General features: G+C 39.7%; 1 protein-coding gene across 6 annotated transcripts in view; it reads left to right on the top strand.

Annotated features, from left to right (window-relative positions):
• The window catches only part of DIP2C (disco interacting protein 2 homolog C), a 317,372-nt gene that overhangs the window by 289,061 nt on the left and 6,915 nt on the right, over positions 1-21,396 (top strand). For all 6 annotated transcript variants that reach the window (XM_080578244.1, XM_080578243.1, XM_080578241.1 and 3 more), the window contains 4 exons: positions 16,276-16,333; positions 17,188-17,262; positions 18,421-18,595; positions 20,188-20,311. In XM_080578244.1, coding sequence (XP_080434370.1) covers positions 16,276-16,333; positions 17,188-17,262; positions 18,421-18,595; positions 20,188-20,311 — 432 coding nt within the window. The remainder of the gene's footprint in view (positions 1-16,275; positions 16,334-17,187; positions 17,263-18,420; positions 18,596-20,187; positions 20,312-21,396) is intronic.

The raw sequence follows: 21,396 nt of genomic DNA, 5'->3' as shown, positions 1-21,396 counted from the left end.
TCCTCTGCTATACTGCTGCCTGCATAACCCGGCCTCAGAAAACTTGAACCTCCTGGCCCAGCAACTACGGTACTGTGTAGACATGCTCATACTCAGCCCAGGGAAAAAAGGTCCTGATGTTATCATTACAGGAGCCTATCATCTCTGCAGTGCACCGAAGAAAGGGGATTTACCTGAGAAGTTGAATGATTTATTTTGTAAAAAAAGGGGGTGAGGAGTGGAACAATTTTTTCTCTAAGAGCAGAACAAACACTGAGCAGGATAAATCTCATCCAGTCTAAAGCAGTCTCCTAGGCTCCTTCTGCAGTCATTGAAAAAGGACACAAAACGCTGGTGTAACACAGCTATCTCAGACATGCATCAGCATGGGATGAATTGCAGTTAAGGTACCATTCTTTCTTTATTGATGAGGGAGGAAACTTAAACAACTAACTTAAACCAAATGTTTATTTTTTAATAGAAGCATTATGGTGAGACTTATTTGCCCATAGTGTTTAAACTAACATCATAGCTCTAACATGGTTGAAGCTAAGTTGAACACAATATAAGCATGTATCAGTAAGCATCATTCAAGTGCAGGAGAAAGAGCTAAAGTTATATCTATAGAGGGGAGAGAATAAAGCAAATATAAATAGCTTTAAATTAATTTTTCTGAGAGAAGTAAATTTATGTAATATTTACTGGAAGGAAAATATATAGAAACATATATTTATAAAGACAAATGAATATTTACAGTTTTATAATAATAATTATAAATAATAAAATTATATTTGTAAATCTTTATATAAGGAAAATAAGATCATGCTTCATAAAAGCTGTATATGGCATGGGTTTACTATTTCCTTGCCTTACCATGTCATTGAGAAGTAGGCATCATTATCAAGACCAGACTTTGCAGTGTGTTAATTTATATTTAGTGACTAGTTCTACAGAACATGAAAGATGATCTTTGGAGTTGCCTTCTCACATTGTGGTAATGTAGATTTTAATTTGATGGATTAAAGCTGTGCCTCATTTACTCAATCCTGGGGAATTTAGAATCAGATCCATGGGTCATAAATTAGGGGACAAAACAACTTTATTTGGCACAGTCTCTTCACACTTGCTGTTTCTAACCATTTTAGTGGAACTGAATGTCACTATCACTTAGCAGCAACTGAAAGATTGCTTCATGTAGCTGTGAGAGTGTACAGTAACAACTGACTGCATCTTCACAGGTCAGCCAGTCTCCCAACAATATGGAAAAATTACACTGTACACTTAATGTGAGGGATTTCACTAGAACAGGCTGCCCAGGGAGGTTGTGGAGTCTCCTTCTCTGGAGATATTCAAGGCCTGTCTGGACACCTACCTGAGCAACCTGCTCTAGGGAACCAGCTTTGGCAGGGGGATTGGACCCGATGATCTCTTGAGGTCCCTTCCAACCCCTACAATTCTGTGATTCTGTGGTTTTTTGTTTTGTTTTGTGTTTTTTTTTGTATTTTATATTTTGTAGGATATTGTCCAGAATTTGAAAAAGACTGAACATCATTCTTTTGCTTTTTCTTGGCATAATAATGCTTTCTAGTTACTGCAAAAAGTAACTTTGACAGTTTAGATCAAAATACCTGTGCCGTGTATGATCTAGACTGAGATCTAGAGCTGCTTGGTCAACCAGACTAGACATTTCTTTCCAGCTTGCACTGGATTCTGATGGTTTATTTCTTGGGCTAGGTTAGATGTTCTCAAACACCTTTTGAATCTGCCTGTGTGTGTGTGTTTTAGCCCTCAGCCCACAGGTTTAGCTGCTGGATTCCTAGAGCTCTAGCCATATTACTGCCAGGTCAGGGAAGTGCCTGGGACTGGGCTCACATGGAGATTCAGGAAGCTGATGCCAAGGGGTGCAACCACTCAGTCATTAGCAGGCATCGGTTGTGGTACTAGAAAAAGCATTAAACTGCCTAACAGTGATCATCCAGTGGAATTTTAGGTGCTACAGCTACTCCATCAGGCCTTGCCTGTTGTATCTGGTAGCACTAATCAGATGGCCCAAGCACCGGATGGCATTAGACACCTCTGTCTGGGAAACTGAGTAATGTCCTAACAGCAAGAGTATCCCACTCCAGTTTGCTCTTGGGGGTAATGCATCAATATCATTCTATTGGTCATCCCACCGATTTTCTAAAAATCAGTGTCCCCAGAAGGTGATGTCAGAAAGAGTGAGAAGTAAAGACAGACTTGTCCCACCTATGCCACTTAATACAAAAATAATAATAATAATTAAAAAAAAAAAGAGAGGACGCCTAGCAGGTGATGTATATGTCCCTGCACTACTAGAGAGGTTAACTCACATCCAAAAAGCAAAATAGGTGGATTAATGCTTCACTGTGCATGAGCTGGCCTCTTGGCAGGCTGCGCTGGCCCAATAACTTGCTCACTGTGCCTCCCAGGTCATGTAAACATGCACGTGTGTGTGCAACAAAACTCCAGGCATCAGCACCCTGTCGTGCCATTGACTGCAATTCTCTGCCAATGCTTCTGGGAAAACAACTTTATATTAAAAAAATAAAAATAAAAAAGAGAGAGAAATAGAACAAATATATTCTTCTCACATTTGTCTGAAATCCCCTGGTTTTCAGATCCTTCCATCATCATTTTGGACCAGTCATGTTCTCCTCAGAAAGCTTTTCAGATGGTTAAACACAAGATACCTAAATATGCTAAAAGCTGAGAAGTGCTTGGAAGAAGAGACAGAGATCCTTTTCTCATTGTACCAGAATACCACATATTGAAAGATGTACACTTTCTAATATTTCCATGCTATTATGACAGGAAAGATGTACATTTCAAGACCAAGCATCCCTTTTTTCGAGGATGCTGTAAAACAATATCTACACACATGTGTAAGGTTAAAAATGTACAAGATAATCAATTTAACAGCAAGTTATATCTTAGTAGAAAAATAATTTAATTGGCAAAACTGGCCACTTCATCAAACTGAGACGTGTGTTCCAAAATAAACGTTCCTTTCACATAGACAGGGAAAAAGTATTTTTAAATGCTCTTAGGACGTCAGATTTTCAAAAGTTTCAGTATAGTTACATATATTCTAAAATATACTTATCATTAAATCGCTCAAAACTGTTTTCAAAATGTTACTGATTTAACCTGCTAGTTTAAATTTTGAAATTGCCATAAATTTGAAACGCAGTTGGTATGAATAAGAGATAAAGCATCATGAAAAATGTTGAAATTAGGTATTTTGACTGCTTTGAAATTTTTCCCAAATTTTAATATAGGAAATTCATTTTTTTCCTGCATTTTTGTACCTTTTGTATTTAAAATGTTGTATAGAAGTTTTCTGCAGAAATTAGTGGGCTGAAGGATCATCCAGTGATGCCTGAAGGAGATTGTTGATCTTCTAAAACTGAAACTTCTTGCAGCCACTGCAAAGATAAACATCGCCTTGCATCCTGATATTCTTTCCTGTAGCAAAACCTTATCAACACAGAAGACAAAATTATGAAAATCATTGTGAAAGACCTACTTTGAAATCAGAGTTTGTTTCAAAAGGATAAAAATGAAAAAAACAAATTCAGTTCAATCTGTGTCTACCCCCAAAAGCAGGCAAAGATGTCCCTAGTTTTCTTGTTCAGTAGCTGATAGTGACAATTTGTGAGCTCTGATAGAGTGGAGGCTAAGACTTCTAGTGGGGAGAGAGCCACTGATCGAGTTGTGTATGTATTTATAATGATTTCGGTATAATAATTTAACATGCAGTTGGACAGCTTGCTCTGATTTTGGCTACAAGTTGCATTTAGGCTGCTTATTGGACTATATCCACATTTTGTACCAAAAATGGGCAAGAATGAAGACTTTGTCAGTGTTAATAAACACTATTCTCATTTATTATTTTGTTATGCTATCTCTATTTTCATAAATGCAGGCATCCTTACCACTCAAATCCTTCTGATCCTGTCTTTAAATTCCAGTATTCCCTTTAGTGAAACAATAGTTGCATTAAATGATCATTCAAATTATTCTAATTTCATCAAGTTAAGTCTGGCTGCTTTTTTTCGGTGCAGTAAGAAGAATTGTATTATTAAGCCTTTTTGTGGTTTACTCCATTTCCCTTTGAGCTGCATGTAATGGTGAGCTGCTTGGATAGTTTCATGGTCACAGACACGGTGAGACAGCTGGCGCCAAACAGGGAGTCAAATCCAGCTGTGGGATGTGGCCAGGTAGAGGCAGTGGGATATATGTTGGTTCAAGTTACTCGTTTTTTATTCTGGCAGGTACTCATGATGTCGCATGTGGTATCCAAAGCCTTTCACTGAAATATTCCCATTCCATCATTAAAACAAATTATTTTAGTCTGATTTTCCACTGTATTTATTAAACAAGCAGTTGGCAGGTCTGTAAGAATAGGTGTCTTGTCTTCTTATGGGGTCACAGACATCTTTTTGGGAATTATGTAAATTAGTGAATCTTTTCAAAATTAAAAATAACTGATCCCTGTATTACTTAAGTCATTAGCTGACTTATGTCTTAGGAAGGTATTTATATGCTGTGCTATATCTGATTTTTCATTGTGGTCTTCTGGGGTGTTCAAAGAGCTCTGAACGTCTGTCAGCTTTGCTGGGAGACATTGTTCCCTTGAGAATGGTGATTTCTGAGGATGGAAATTCTGAGTCTCGTTCCCCAAGAAAATAAAAGAACAGTGGTAGTGTTTCGAAGATATGTGAAAACAGTTACTTAGGATTTATTATTATAGATTGCTTATACACTGAGCCCAGTCTCAAATACAGGCTCTGTCAAAGGAAATCAGTTAAGGCTTTGGCTTCATTTTAATGTATTCCAGCAGTTCAGACTTCATGCAGGAAAAGAAAAATAGCCTTTTATCCTGGCTGTCAATTGTTTATCATTCTGCACTCTATTTTATTGAAACTTTCATGTTGTGTATACATTGTTTTGAGTAATACCAAGCAACAAAACCACGGGAGCTTTTTTCTAATTCTCAAGCACTTCTTTTCCATCTACCTTGAAAAATACCCTTATTATAGGGTTACCAGACAAAAGAACTACTTAGCTAAATTATCTAAGCTACAGCCACAGCCGTGCTCTGTAGCACAGTCACAGCATGGAGGAGAACTGTTTTATGGTCACGTAGCAGAGAAAAGAGACTGGGGGGAAATATGTCAGAAAGAGACATGCTAATGGCAAGCGACAATAAAATAGTTACCTTTGTGAAGCATTAATTGATTAATCATACTTGAAAGCAATTTACCAATGGCAACAGAAAAGAAACTTCGAAAATTGTTCCCTAACGCTCTGGGGAGCAGTGCCTTTCCCAGCTCCTGTAATGGGTTACCGTGTACAGAATCCATTTGCAGGTTACAGAAAATCCCAGTCCTCAATTATTGACTCTGTGTGAGATCCGAAGGGGTAATACGGATCTATTACTGTCCCTTTTGACACTTCACCACCTTTTGCCTTACACTGCGATTCAGTAGGCACCGTGTGTAGAGTGTGTTGAGGTTTGGAGTGCTAGATACCTGGGGAACTGTTCAAAACACCGACCTGGCAAATCACCGGCCTCAGAAAAGCATCAGTGCTTTTAAGCAATAAGCTCTTTTACGAATTGTGTCATGTCAAGTGCCACCTCCAGCAGTGCCATTCCAGTCATCCTGAGCTTCAGGGATCTTCTGGTACAGGTAGCTTTATTTCCAAGTGTCACACATTACCTATGCTTTTTTTTAAGATTGTCTGTTGCTGTAGCTTTTTTTTTCTTCTCTCTTTTTTTTTCCTATTATCACAGAAACAAATTGTCATGGAAAAATGAAAAGTCTTTTACCCCTGTAAAGTCAGTAGAAGACTTTCATTCTCCATTGAGAGGAGGAAGGGTTGAGGTCTTTAAAATAAAGCTTAAGTCCCTCTAAGTTTTAAGTAGGCTAAGTTGTGATGCAGTTTGATTTTGAGGATTCTTTGGAGAAGTGTATGGCTTTTAGGCATTCTGCCCATTAACTTGTAGAATCTCATTAGTGAGTTTAAGCTGTCTGTCACGGTACTGGCAAAACCTTCCTTGTTCTTCACGTATTTGCTCAGGAGAAAATCCAGCCTTGGCTTTTTAGCGGCATTATATTTTTGTTTCTGTCTCAAAAATCCTGTTGGCACTATTTCTGATCTCTGGGAAACAGATCTCCCAGAAAGAAAAGTTCATTCTGGACGATGAGTTTAATAGCAAAACTTCGACTTCTGGCTTAGAGGAAAAGTCCTGGTGTGCCTGACCTGGAGGAAAGGTCCTCTCCTGCAGTTGCTGCCTGCACCAGGGGATGAACCAAGAGCCTTGCTCAGCCTCTGCGCGGCTGAATAGGCTGATTTGGAAATCAGCTGATGACCTGGGTAACTAAACTGTCTAGAACATTGTCTGAGGGATTGCACTGTTTATGTAAGAGAATCCAGAGTTATAACCAAAATTGTAAATATACCTATTTTAAGAGCTTTGAAAGATATCTCATGTTCCCAGGCATAAATCGTCTTCGGTTGCAGGGTGGGAGAAAGGAACAAACATCCATTAACTTTCAGATGGGAGCCCCCCCCTTGTCCCAGTCAGGCTGAGTTATGAGGCTCACCTAGATGGGAGTCCTACAAAGTAATTCCTGTGCTCCATAAGAACAGACCCTTGAGGTATTTGCTCCCTTGAGTCTACTTTTAATTTGATAGTCTTTTTCAAGGGAACAGAATATTATCATTTTAGTGGAATAGCACAACAAGATTTGACTCTAGTGGTGTTTTTTGAAAGAGGATGTGGTTTAGAATACCTTAACTGTAAATGGAGAAATTCCAGTTATATTTCCATGGAGGGGCTGGGAAACACTGTAGTGCGTACCAAGACAAAGACAAAGAGAAGACAAAAAGCCTTAGCTTTCGAGGAAAGTAGGTGTACTGCACCTGAACATTTACATAATTGTTTGCAAGTGCCATTTGCATGTCATTTTTCAAACATTAACAATAAAACTAGATGGAAAATGTTCAATTTTTGTTTTTACAAACCATTTTTGAATTTTCCAATAGCATTCCAGCTTATTAAACCAACACTTTTATTCCCGAAGAATATCTGATGCTATCTAAAAAAAAGGGATTGCCCATTTCAGCATGTACCGACCTTCTCTTGGTGTTCCAGGTCCGTTTCAGTCTTGGAGGCTGGGAATTGATATAACAAGGTGGCAGGTTACCTTTCTGAGGAGGATTTGTTAAAAATTCTTCCACTTCCTTTCCTAAAAGCCATACTTCTCTCTTTCTTTCTCTTGGAATTTGCCATGAGTCTAGCCATACACTTAGAGGAAAGTCTTCCCCAAAAAATGGAATTTTCATTCTTCCATTTTCTTTGAAGATAACATGTATTTTGTATTTGATTTTTACAGACAGTGTATTCTGAAGCATATTTTGCTTTGTTTTCCTCATTGTGGTATATGCAGGAAGTTCTGGCTGAATATGAGAGGGCACTTCTTCACAGTGAGGGTGACAGAGCTCTGGAACAGGTTGCCCAGAGAGATTGTGGAGTCGCCTTCTCTGGAGATATTCAAAACCCGCCTGGATGCCATCCTGCGCGATGCTCTAGGTGATCCTGCTCAGCAGCGGGGATGGACTAGATGATCTTCAGAGGTCCCATCCAACCTCGGCCATTCTGTGATTCTGTGATCTAATGGACCACTAAACAGTGATTCTTTAAAATTGCCAGAAGTCATTGACCTAGAGTACATTTACGGCTTTGGCAGTACAGGAAAAAGTGCTGTTTTCCCATACTGCAGCCTTAGAGTGCATTTCACAACAGAAACAACTGTTTTGGAAGGAAAAATGCTTAATGAATACCTGTAAAATTTGGAGCAAGCCTTTAAAATTCTGCAGACCTAGCTGCGGTACGCTGTAAGAGATGCGTATGAGAGATGTGCGTAAGAGATGTAGCTCCCTAAGTGCCTTCCATCCATGTTTTCTTTCTCCCCTTCTCTTGCCAGCCTTTGCAGGAGGACAGACAGGGCTTTTGCTCTCCCACACACTGACGGTTATTTGCCATGAATAATTCAGCAGTGGGTGCCGTGCTGGTGGTTACCCCTGGGAATTGGGCTCTGTCACCTTTGTGACCCACTCCAGCTGTGCTAGCCTCAGGCACTCGTTTGGCTCCTGTTGTCAGCAGAGTCTGTGGCTGTATGAATACTGAATGACTCGGGTGTGGGAAGGAGAGCTCAGAAAAACAGTAAAAGTGTCCGATATTTTTATAAAGATCCCTCCCTAACTTTGTTAGAGATGCAATGTCCTTTCAAATAGCTGTATTCAATAGCTCTTAATATACTGCTTCAAGCCTCGCATATCCTCCTGAAGATTTTATATCCTAGAAGCATCTGTTTGCAGATGATGAGCTTATTTATGTGAAGAGCCTTATGCAGCTCAGCCAGGGTTCCCAGTGAGCCTCCTGTAAGAAGGATGGTCCCTCTCCAGTGACTTCAGGTGTACGTGGCACTGCAGTCCATTGCACTACTGCCTTTTCTTCAGACTGTTCATCTGTGGTTTTAATTCCACTAAACAAGTGTCTCCACGTGTTGAACTTCATGCACTGGAAATGTCTCTGGTGGTAGGTAAGGAGAGGGAACTTTCTGCACGTTCTTCCCCAAAAATGCAGGGTGCCCACTCCATGAGTCAGCTGGTGGTGTGAATCCTGAAGCTTGTAGCAAGAGAAGGAGCCTTATAGGGGGCACTTGATGTCAGAAATTTCACCTTTCAAAATACTGTGTGAATGTAGAATATAAACATTGCATCGGGGAAGCTAAAATTATTTCATTTGTTAACAATAAATAGGGTAATTCTATTCCTTGAAAAAATTTTAATGTCACAGATTTTTTAGAATGAAAGTTTTCCCTTTGTGTGGAGTCTCTTTTTCCCAGTTAGAACTGGGAGGACAAAAGATTACAAAATAGGAAAAGCACGTTGTATCAAACAGAGTCATCAGCTCCCAATTGTGATTATGAAAAGTGCTGTAAAAACAATTAGCAATAAACAATGTGTCCTGGGAGGTTTGTAATCTAAATAAAAAGATAAAAGCTGAGAGCAGCATTATGCCTGTTTTTGCAGTTATGAACCTGAAGCACAGAGAAATGCGATGCTGTGCCTGCTGGGGCACGACAGGTGTGAGATAGAGCCAGGGGGCAGGTGGGGCTCTCCAGTCCCAGTCCACTGCACTGACTTTAAATGGTTGTACATTACGCTTTACACAATCTGTGAAGTTAAACAAATTAAATGTAATTCCCATATAAAAAAATCTGAACGCTTTACAGTACTTTAAATCTGAAAACAGACATAAATATGGAATTTATTTTTACACATTCCCATAGCCATTTATGATAAAATTACTCTTTTTTTTTTATCCTCTGAAGCTTGGAATACTCATTTCTTGAACCTGAGTTCCTGCTTCATTTTGGTTCCTTTACAGCTTTCTGCATTGTCTTAAGTCCTTGTGTAACCCTTTCTGCTTCTTTATTCAGGCATCTGAAAGATAGGAACTGGTTTGCTTTTGACCTCAGCGAGTTTGGGACATGAAGCACAATTTAGATTTATAATGAAGAAAGTCTTTAAATTAATGGAAATTATTGCTGTTTTTTAACTGAACTTGTTGATTAAAGAATTAACAGGATTAAAATATGCCCTAGACATACAGAAGATTTAATGGTTGTTCATCTTGTTAGATAAAGTTTGCCTAAACCCAAAAACTCCCTTTTTCACTCTCAGTTGTCTTTTATCTGTTATCGGAAGTTGTCATGCAATGAGAAGAAAACTGCTTTGAGGAAACCAGGATGATGCAGGGAAAGTCTTCTTCATTATCTAGATTTTCCCTTCAGCCAAAGTGTTCAGCAGTGCCATCTTCCTACTTTTCTGATCTGGCTATTTGAACAGGGTATTTCATCTTGAAAGGCAGAGCTTATCTTCTGCTTTGATCGATATTTTCATTTTAGGGTAGAATGAGCTCATTGACGTGTAAATTCTGGAATAGTTTATTTACAAATATTTTATTGTTTGTGTAAAGAGAAGATGTACTGAAAGCCTTGAGTGTCAAAGACTTCTTTTAGGTAGCGGTATGTGTCTGAAAGGTGTTGATGACGGCATTAATACAGGGCCATTTAAATCACAGCTGGGTTATGGGATATAGCTACACTTAAGTGCATGCCCTCTGAAATCAAATGTCTTAAAACTAGGTTTTGGTTAAAGTTTCCGATGAAATAAGAGGTTTTTTTCCACCAGGAAAGACCATTTTGTTGAAATTAGAAAAGTCAGTTTTGACAGATCTTTCACAGCTTAAGAAAAAAAGGTAAAATTTTCAAAATGGTCAAAATATCCTCCTTTATCTTTTTAATTTTTGCTCATGATGGTTGTTAAAACATTTTTAGTTTGGAGACTTAATTAACTTAAAAGACAAATACTGAAAAACTAAACTCAGGTAACCTCTTTTTTTTTTGGCCTGCAGCATTTTTTTCAGATTAAGTTTACAACCTCACTTCATATTTCTCCTCTTTGTTCCAGTTCAGTATACAGAATTTTTCAAAACATAAATTTCTTGCGTGATAAGAAAATATCCACTCTTTCCCCACAACCTCAATTTCTAACATAAGATGACAATCAGCAAGAAATCTTAAGGAATAAGTCTGGAATGAAACCAAGGAGCCCATCAGCTGTGTCTTCCTGCCACAGAAAGGCTGTGGCCAAGGAAAGGGCCTAGGAGACAAATATCAATATTTTTATATATTCTGTGTATTTTCAATGTGTTAGGCTGTATTTACATCGTATCGTATCTGGTTTCCTTTAGTTTTTGTTGCAGAAGTTTTTCAAGCATGACAACGTTCCAAGTCAGCTACTGAAAAAAAGTAAAATACTAGCAGAAAAGGTAATATTAAGGAAACCAAAGAGCTGGACTGCCAAGCTGGCATGACTGCAAGGCGGCATGGTGTGAGAACAGACCACTCAAGATAGGAAGAAGAAGACAAATTAAGGGTTGGTAGGCTAAACAGGGAGATGAGAGCTGGCAGTGATGGAAGATGCCGTGCTAGTGCACGAGGCTGGCTAACAGCAGAAGATGTTGGCACGCTGGCAAGGAGGTGGAGGGCAGTTGCCATGGCTCGGCCTGCGGGAATGGCTCTAAAGGAAAGATAAAAGTTGAAGGTGTGGGGTTTTGCCAAGTATTAGTTTAGAAGGCAACCTCTGTAGCTGAAATATTTAACAAGAAAAGTGGAAAAATCTTTTGAACTGTATGTGGGGAGCTAGTTAGAAATACCAAGAGGAAGATAGAAAAAGTCCATGCCAAACAGGGCAGTAAAAAGGTTCCTGACTATGAAATACATTCAGCTGAGAAGTAAACTCTGAAGGGAAGTGGAAGAAGCCCTATCATTCGAAATATTGTAACCGGAGTAGACAAAGCATTCGAAAGTGCCCTGCAGGGAGCAGTCTTTTTTTGGCAGGGAGCGAGACTTGGATGACCTAATAGTTTCTTTCCATCTCTATTAGAATCACAGAGCCCGAAGTCTCTCTCAGTGCAGTAACACAGCCCTGTTTGAAGGTTTTCCCAGTTTTGGCATCGTAATGTTGGTTACTACCACGCTGCGCGCTCCAGACTCCTGATTAGCAAAGCACTCTTTAATGGCTCTGCTGACAAACTCGTTGATTAAAGAGAATACCAATAAGCTGTGGAACACATTTTGGAGAGTTTTTGTCACCAGATAGAAAACAAAATTTGTGGCTTTATGTAAATAGTTAGGCAGAAAGACATTGTTACTGTATTTCTGTATCCCCTTCATTACACGATTATTACAGTGCCAGTTGGTTATAGCTTGCCAGTTTTCATTCTGAAGTCAGATTTCAGTCCTATTTTTCTATAGTAAGAGTCGAGGAGATGAAATCCATCCAATATATTAAATTGAACAAGAAAGAATGTAAGCACATATTAATGCTATAGCTGCCTTTCATATTAAATCCCATTAGCCAGGCTTTGAAACATAAGAAGCTTTCTCAACTGCACATCGCCAGTTATAGATTTTTATTTTTTTAAAAAAAGACTAATTCTTAGGAACCAGAGAAGAAAAATTTAATAATTACACTCTCTCATACCCTACTATATAAATACTACAGATTCATTATGCATCATCATTGCTTATAGCTTTGTAACAGTCCAATGATTCTTAAACATCTTCTGCCTCTCCTCCCCAGTGAGACATTTTGGTGGGAGAGAAAGCCCATGTTTTCTCCGCATTTGGTCACTCATTTATGTTTTCCCTCTCGGCTTGGCTGCAAACCACCAGAAGGTGCAAAACTAGCTTTCACGCCCAAGGGCAGCATCTTCATCCCATCCACTTGATTTTCGGGCTCTTTGCCCAGGCTGGCTCTGCTGCCATGTTCTCTTCTGCCCTTCCCAGCATGACTCGAAGGCAATACGAAACAGTGGGAAGGCTCTACACTCACTTTATAAGAGACTTTTTTTCACAGCCTGGAGCACTGCAGAGAAACGGGACTTGCCCTTCCTGCAGCTCTGGTGCCTGGGAGCACGTTATGATTCATTGTGAACTCTAAATTTTGAGAAACAGTGTCATAAGGAGCCGTGAGTTCCTTTGCCAGCATCATCTGTGTGATGCAGAGGTGGTATTTCTCCTGGGTCTGAGGAGCCCTGCGCTCTACCTCTTGCCCGCCAGGCAGGCTTGGGGATGGTGCTGCTCGCTCAAGAGGGAAGGTGAAGAAGTTCTCAGTCATGTCTGCTGTCTGTTTGTCAGTGCAAAAATGGAAATCTCCAGGGAGAGGAGTGGGAACAATTGAATTATTTTAAGATGAGACAGAGCAAAACTAATTTTAAAAAACTATCGCATGATGTCCATAATTTATTCACAGTACTAGTCCCCATAGAGTTAGTAAGACTATTATGCACTTAAAATTAAGTATGCACATAGGAGACAGTAACATCAGAATCTAATGTTGCACTTCTATTTTTTTTAAATCTCTCTGTGGCAAAATATCTTTTATTATTTCAGAGTTGTTAGAGGTTTAACAGCATGCTCCCAAATGTATTGTGAGCTTAGCCAAAGCTTTTTAAAATGGAGTCTAAGTTCTTGAGCACTACCAGAGCCCTAGCAGAAAACCTCCAAGAAATGTTTCTATGTTTAGTGCACTGCTGTGATATTTCTGAAGGGATACGAGGAGGAAAGCACATAGTGGGAGAGCTTTAACAGAATTGGAAACCGAGAAATTGCACCTTCTGGGTCTTCATGTGCTAAAATTCAGACAAGGTTAAAGGAAATAGCTGGAGAAGGGAGCTAGAAGAGTGTGCTAGCAATAACAACAAGGAGGGAGACACAGATGCTGAAAGGACAGGGGAAAGGGATGGTCAGAATTATGAATGTTGATTCATTTCCAGTAGTCACTCACTGGTCTTTAAATGTATAGCTTTGTTATACGTGCTTTATTGTATGTGATTCCTGCTGGGCCTGGAATGCAGCAGCACATCATTGAGGCACGTCTTGATGCCAGAAAGGGAGCAAAGGCCAGCAGAATCCCTACAAAACTGGACAGCTCTCAGATATGATTTTCCTGTCCCAGAGTGTTTTTGCTCCTGTTATCAAAATGGAACTGTTTTTAAACCAATCTCAAATTCAAATAAAGTACTCCCTGACATTGGCCACACCGTCCTTTTTACCACTTCGTATGGCTGGGTTTTTTTGAATTGTCTCTTTTTTAAGATCAAATCTTTGTCGAATCTTGGTAAATAATGAATGAGGTAACTCTGTTAAAGGAGGTACCAAGGGTCTGGGATGGTGACTAGTTCTTCTAAGAACAGCCACCTGTCTGTAACTACAGATCTAAAAATCAGAGATGTCAGTTGCTCAGAAGAGTTCAGTTAAAGGTGTTTTTCATTTCTACACTAATAGAGATTTTACAGAACATATATATATGTGTGAAGGCAGAAATGTAGGCATTAATTAACAACTGCTTCTTGCAATATTTGATTTTTTTTTTCAATATGCATAGAATTATTTTCAAACCATTTGCTGCATACTCCTAAACACCTAAGGTTTGGCATGCCGTTTGAATAGCATTTCAGGTGTCTTATGTAGACATGCCCTTTATAGAGTAGCATGACTTAAGCCATGCACATACACCTTATAGTGAAGTTCCTGGGTTTCTGCTATTCAGCTTTGGGCCCCTCTCTACAAGAAGGACATCGAGGCCCTGGAGCGTGTCCAGAGAAGGGCTATGAAGCTGGTGAAGGGCCTGGAGCACAAGTCCTGTGAGGAGCGGCTGAGGGAACTGGGGTTGTTTGGTCTGGGGAAGAGGAGGCTCAGGGGAGACCTCATTGCTCTCTACAGCTACCTGAAAGGAAGGTGTGGGGAGCTGGGGGTCGGCCTCTTCTCACAGGTAACTAGTGATAGGACTAGAGGGAATGGCCTCAAGTTGCGCCAGGGGAGGTTCAGGTTGGAAATGAGGAGACATTTCTTCTCAGAAAGAGCAGTCAGGCGTTGGGACGGGTTGCCCAGGGAGGTGGTGGCATCACCGTCCCTGGGGGTGTCCCTGGGAGCCGGGAAGGGTGGTTTGTGTTCTGCATGCACCTCAGGAGAGCAGGTCAGGCTGCAGCTGCCCAACCATGCCTGCTCCAGGCAGCACCTCTCGTAGGGCGCTTTGCATCCATTTCATCTCAAAATTACTTAGAAAAGTGTTCTGAAATTGCTGGGAGCATGGGTTGTATCTCTTGCTTTTAGTGTGAGGAACTGTTCACAGTGATGTGCCCTGCCCCATCCATCAAGGCTGAGAGACTCCCCCGCACCGCAGATAAAACACTCTTCACTATTCCTGCCTTGACCTTGACAATCCCAGCTTTTAGATAATTTTTGGAGCAAAGAAATAGTAAAAAAAAAAAAAAAAAAAAAAAAAGGAACACCTTTCTCCATCTCTTTCTCCATCTCCTTTATGTTTAGGGGCTGAAATTGCTAAAGCTTTGTTCTTCCCCATAGGGACCTTTAGCTGAGGTCTCTGTGTCTCATCCCTCCTTCCCCAAACTGAGTGCTGCAGTACTCCATCTATAAAAAGATGACAAAACAGTCCAAAAAAGATCTATCCTGACTGCTCCTAACTGACTACAGGTTTGTGATCACTTCAGCTGGATCCAGTTTTCTTCACATCTACTCGTAGCTGTGCCTTCCTGTGCCCTGTCTTGAACTGACATTTCTTCTGCGTTTTTTGTTGGTTTGGTTTGGTTTGGTTGTGGTATCTCAGGCTTTTTTTTTTCCTTTACATTCAGCCAGTTGAGGGGAGGAAAGGGGTAAGAACTGCTCATTTGATGGAAGCACAGATTTAGATCAGTTAAGTGGATTATGAAATCGTGCAGGAATGGGAAGTTTAAGGTTTCATGGGCTGTTAGAGCTTCCAAGTTACCTCCCTGAGGACAAAGGAATGCCTAGATGTTACCAAAAGCTTCTTTGCCATCTACTGGCTGAGCTGATCAGCCATTTTAGGACCCTACAGTCTCTTTAATTCTAACCTGCTGAGTATTTTTCTAATGTTAAATGAGGAATTTCCTTCCAGACCATCCTGCCACCCCAGGAGAGCTGCCGTTGCTGTTGCTTTAGTGGGGAAATGAGTTACCTAAGAAAGGAAGAGAGCAGACCAGAGAGTCACACTCAGAAAGGGTCTGACCTCGACAGTAGTGACATTTTTCATTTGATATTTTATTTTTTTGTTACTAAAACGTTTACCAAGCACTGCCCATTGAAAATAATTCTAAGACTGCTAAGGCAGATCTCAGGCTGAGGCCTGGTTATGAGCTATTTAGAGATGACTTCGATTTTAACTATTAGCTACTCGTGGAATGTGGTTGCTCACTCAGCTCGCATGCTTTTGTTTCTGTGCCCTGACATTTATGATGTTCTTGTGGGAAATCAATACTTCAGATCCTTTTTGTTGTGAATAATTTTCTGCTTGGAATTCCATTTGCAAAAGTCTATCAAAACTAAATAAAAGGCACCAATTACGTTTGAAGGATTTAATATATAAGAAAATGTTCATACACATCTTTTTTTCATTATTTTCCCAGCCGTAAGTCTTGACTAAGATTAAATATTGGGCCTGAGTATGTTCTAGAGGATATAAGCTTCATCTGTTCCAAAAATAGCATTAATCTCTGCAACCATCAACCCTTCCTTTTAGAAATAAATGTTAATGGAAAGCAAATAAATGCAGCCATGTATTACGCATATGATTTTTACATGTGTTTTACAGAGTTCGTTTAGTAGAAAGAGGATCTCCGCATAGTTTGCCCCTGATGGAGTCAGGAAAAGTAAGTACTGAAAGGAGATTTAAACATCTCTCTCTTTCACGGTAAATATTTTCAGTGAATTTCCGTTTCTTTTCATTTTTTAAATGAATGTAGTGTTCAGAAAAGCTTTATCAACTGTGCAGACCTTTCTTTGCTGCTGGAGTTGCAGCCCAGTGGCAGTAACTGATTTATTATTGCTCTCCCAGACTCTGCATCTCGCTCTAGAAACAGGCAACGAGTGCGCCACTAGTACAGGCAGTTGTATCGATGCGGATCCACTGAGAACTGGTCTGAGATTGTCAGCGTTTCGCTTGTTTACTTGCAGATGGCTGCTGACCATCTGCAGAGGGACCCGGCGTGGTGGGCAGCATCGTTGTGGGGACAGGCTGTCCCTTTTCTCGTTGAGGGTTTAACATCTGTCCACCTCTGCAGCCCATTACATGAAGTCACTGGCAAGAGCCTCGTTCTTAAGCGATTACATGGTGCCTCCAGGGCTTTCTTTTTGTTTCAGTCCAAAGTTTCATGTGAACAGGGCTTTTTTTTTTTTTTTTTTCTGTTCTGGTACGTACTGTCAGAAAGACTTGGGGCCATTTGGTAGGATTTTTCTGCTTTAGATGAACATTTGATTTCTAACAAGTTTTTAATGATGTAACAGCTTTTACAAAGATAAGAGGTTTTGTAGCCTTTCCCAAATATCTCAAAATTTATTATATTGATCGGCTATTTTAATTTTTTATTCTGCATGTCTACTTTAACTTTTTAATGATGTTTTCTGGTTTCTTACAAAGTGTTTTTGTTTGTTTTTCGTGAGGAATAGTTAGCATATGTTTGCATAAGTATCTGCTTTCTCACTGTTGCATGCTTTCTTTCAATAGATCCTGCCAGGAGTACGTATCATTATTGCTAATCCAGAAACAAAGGGACCCTTAGGAGATTCTCATCTTGGTGAGGTGAGTCATGAAAACTTCACCTTTCTATACTCGGAACTAAATCACAGGGATAAAGCTGTCATCATGTATGCTAGTGGTTTACTGTAATACATCTTATTAAATGCCAGGTTAAAAGATTGTGAATGATGCAGACCTTTATAGTGTATGAAGTGTGTAGCATGATATTCGTATCGTTATTAAAATTGTTACATACTCGATAAATACTAATAACAACTTGTCTATTAAAGAATTTGAAAAAAATCTGCTTTCTCTAACTACATTTGCTACTTCGTGCTTGACTAATTCCAATGAAAACTTACATGAAAAAATAAGTTTATTGATTAGTCTAATTTCAGCTAGATGGGTTTCTAGTGTTATTCTCTTTATAATCACTGTGCTTCAATGCACTGAAGTGCTCTCATTAGCTGATTTGAGCAAGGCTATATGTTTTTCCAATTTATTTTATGTTTCTAGAAAGAGAAAAAAACTTAAAATGTTATTTTCAATGAGCAATTAAAGATCTAATTAACAAAATGAAGGATTTGCTTAGTCATAATTAAGATTACAATCTGATTTGTGAGATTCATTTGGAAGATTTCATCGCTATGAATTTGGAATATTTCCACGATACCTTGAGTTCAATGAAGTGAATCCTTTTCCATAGGTAAAGGTGCCTGGCCTCTCCCTTTAAAATAATTTCAGTCCTGCTTCTAATGTTGTAAGCAATCCCACTGCACTGGTGCTGTTGGAGGTATTCGTGAAGGATGCCCTGCTGGAGCAAATTCACTGAACCGGGCGTGGGGAACTGTGGAAAGAGCACTGTGTCCGTGGGAGTTTCTGAAAATTGCCATAGCCCAAGTAGAGCTCGGAGCTAGCACAGTCAATTCAAGGGGGCTGTGCAGGTCTGAGGCCGGAGGGCTGCAAGGAGGGTGTCCCTGGAGCTGTGGCTGCTGCATTCCCCTCCAAGCGGCACGGCTCAGATCTACACTCCGACTTCGATGAGGTCAGGTTTGGGTCTAGACTGTGCCTGCAAATGGGTCAGAAACAGTTAAAAGGCATTATCTGATGTTATATGTATTATCTAGCTATGACTAAAAATATTTGCATCAAAAATTTTCAATAATGCTTTGTTCTGGAAAGCTACTTTAATTAATACCAGTATAATTGCTTTTAACTTAGATATGGGTTCACAGCACTCACAATGCCAGTGGGTATTTTACCATATATGGAGACGAATCTTTGCAATCGGATCACTTTAATTCAAGACTCAGCTTTGGAGACACACAGACTATTTGGGCTCGAACTGGCTATCTGGGGTTCCTGCGAAGAACAGAGCTCACAGATGCAAACGGAGGTAAGAGGCTTCTCGTCATCTGCTAAGGGTCTGTGCACAACATTTGGATTAGTTTGAGGCTGACACTGTGTCTCTTGGCCTGCGCTATCTGACATGTTCAGTCTGTGAAGCCCTTAGAACTACAAAAAAAGACTTAGTTAAACAATCAGAAAATAAAGCAAATGACATTTTTTTCTTGCTGAAACTGTTGCTTTTCCTTTTCCATACCTTGGGTGCTATAAAGTCCCTCCACCAGTGACTATTTGCAACTGTTAATGTGCCCAGTGCTTCAGAATATCATCGTTTGTTCTTGCAGGATGCACAGGGGTATGTTTGTGTGTGTACACAAAGCCCTGGTGTGAGTCTGGGCCCTGTCCTAACTCCAACGACCACCTTCTTCCTCGGTTATAAACTTACTTACAGAAACTGCCTATTTCTTGAACGTCTCTGTCTTTAGAACTGCCGGGGAAGGTTACCGAAATGCAGTGCCAGCAGGAGCCTGCAGGAGAAGCTATGGGGCATTTTGGTTTCCTGTCAGGAACATACAGGATTTCACTGTATCTCTTTCTGACATCCCTTATCTTGTGTGCACATGGAAGCAACCAAGCACCGCCAGGCACACAACGGGACTCTGCTTGGGAGAACGTTACTTTAGGATGGCTTTTTGCCGAGCACAGTTGTGTAGCCTTTTTGTGTTTCGTACTGACAGCCCACCCTTGGGAAGACGCAGGATTCTCTGACAATACAGCACCTGAAGCATGTGAATTGCTTAAATCTTCTCATGGCGTAGAGTTGCAAAATCCCCATTCTGCTCCCACTTCTGGCTTCCTGTGCAGAAAGTTCTCTGCCCTGTATTACTGGTAGAAGTAATATTGCCATTACATTACCACTGTGCAACTGTCTGAGCTAACATAAAAAGAATTAGTTATCCGCTTTTAAGTCTATTAGCAAATATTATTTCCTTTATGGATGACGTGCAAAAGTTTATTATCAACCTGATATCTTTTTAAAAGTCTCATTTCAGCCTCATTTATTTCTTTAGTCAATAAAAATTCATACTACAAGAGAATTATTCTTCAGAGCTTGCCGTCTGTCTTAATGACCAATTTGCTATGTAGCACATAGCAAGTATTTCTAGCTTATGGATGCAACCCTTTGTGGCACACCTTAAGCAGCAGAACTGACCTTCTCAAAGCTACTGGAACAACATATTGCATACTGTTAGGGTCAGGTCCATCCTTTCTCTTTCAAAATAAAAAAAGAGAAGCAAGAAGTCTATTGTCTACTTAGGACTTTGCCTTAAAAAAAGAATGAGTCTGTTCTGTATCCACCTTCAAGACAAAAGGAATTTGTCCCACTGTATTTGGGTAAAGACACCCGCCTTTCTTTGTCAAATGGGAATAGCGTTTCTGCATTCCTTTTTTTTTTTTTTTCCTGCTTTCTGCTGTATTTCAGCAATGCAGATTGCTTATTAGTTTGGAAATTACTTAGGGGTTTCATAAATTTGAGGATAATTTATAAATGTTATACTACTTGCTTATTAATGTGAACATTTTTGTGATTTAGTGTTCTAGAGAACAGAATCATTATTATTTTTTTCCCCTTACAAACAGAACGCCATGATGCACTTTATGTTGTGGGTGCATTAGATGAAGCCATGGAGTTACGAGGGATGAGATATCATCCAATCGATATTGAGACCTCTGTAATTAGAGCACACAAGAGCATCACAGAATGGTAAGGATTATATAACACCACAGTTCTTATATAAAGCTGAAATATCTATAATGTCTGGGGTTTTGCTTGGATATTGCAATTGATCCAGGAAATGCTCTGTCAGGATGGTCACAGGATTTATAACTCAGTGGTAAATGCATCTTTAGGATGAAAGTTTTCATTAGAAAATTTAATCAGGAAGGACTGTTTTCTGTTATCATTCAATATGTTTCCTTTTTTTGTGTGCTTTTAAGTATGAGTGAAAGGTTAAACTTTGAGAGAAAATTTGAGAGAAACAAGCAGCTTTCAGGTAGGTCAGTAGCTGTTTCTTGGAGTTTGAGATTTATATTCTAACCAGGAAAAAAAGGCTCAAGCTTTAAGAGTGTTTTTATTAGAAGGAGTAAGCAAGCAAACATTTTAAATAAATGAACACACTAATAAACTTTATTAGTGAACACACTGTTACTTTTGAATTAGTTATTAATAAATCAAACAATGGAAATTGAAGCAGTAAATCAATGAGTTAATAGTGATGTTGTCTTAATCAACATATCACATCATCAAACGCACACAGCAGGTAATCATTTCTTGAGGCCATCTTGAGAACAAATTGCTTTTCATTATTCTTGCACCAGAAGACCGAATCAGATAGTTGTTTTGTTTTGATCTAACCTCAGCTCAGCCTTCTCCTTTCAACCAAAATAACCTGTCATAGCAGGTAGAGCAATTCAGCTAATATAAGATATGACTCCCCATTTTGCTTTTCAGTCCTGTCTGCAAGGTGTGGCCTGCAGCAGTAAACTTACTAAGGAAGCCTAAGGACCATACTGGTTGCTACAGTCACAATGCTTTGCTTTTTTCTTCAATATCTGTTACAACTGAGGTAGTTAATTGCTCAGCTGACTGTAACTGAGGTTTTACCTGATTGTAGGCTCCCTAGCACATTGCCACTGGTGACAGTCTTGTTGTGCTGGCTGACCATTACATGGGGTAGAGGATACTGGGTCCTCATACAGACCAGTACAAACACTTAAAGGATACTGAGAAATGCTCCTTTCATATGTGTCATATTCTTGTCATCAGTGGATAGAAAGATGTCCAGGGAC

The sequence above is a fragment of the Anser brachyrhynchus genome (genome assembly GCF_964034855.1).
Source record: "Anser brachyrhynchus genome assembly, chromosome: 2".
NCBI lineage: Eukaryota > Metazoa > Chordata > Aves > Anseriformes > Anatidae > Anser > Anser brachyrhynchus.
The sequence above is the reverse complement of the archived record's forward strand: the minus strand, read 5'-3'. Positions and strand labels throughout refer to the sequence as shown.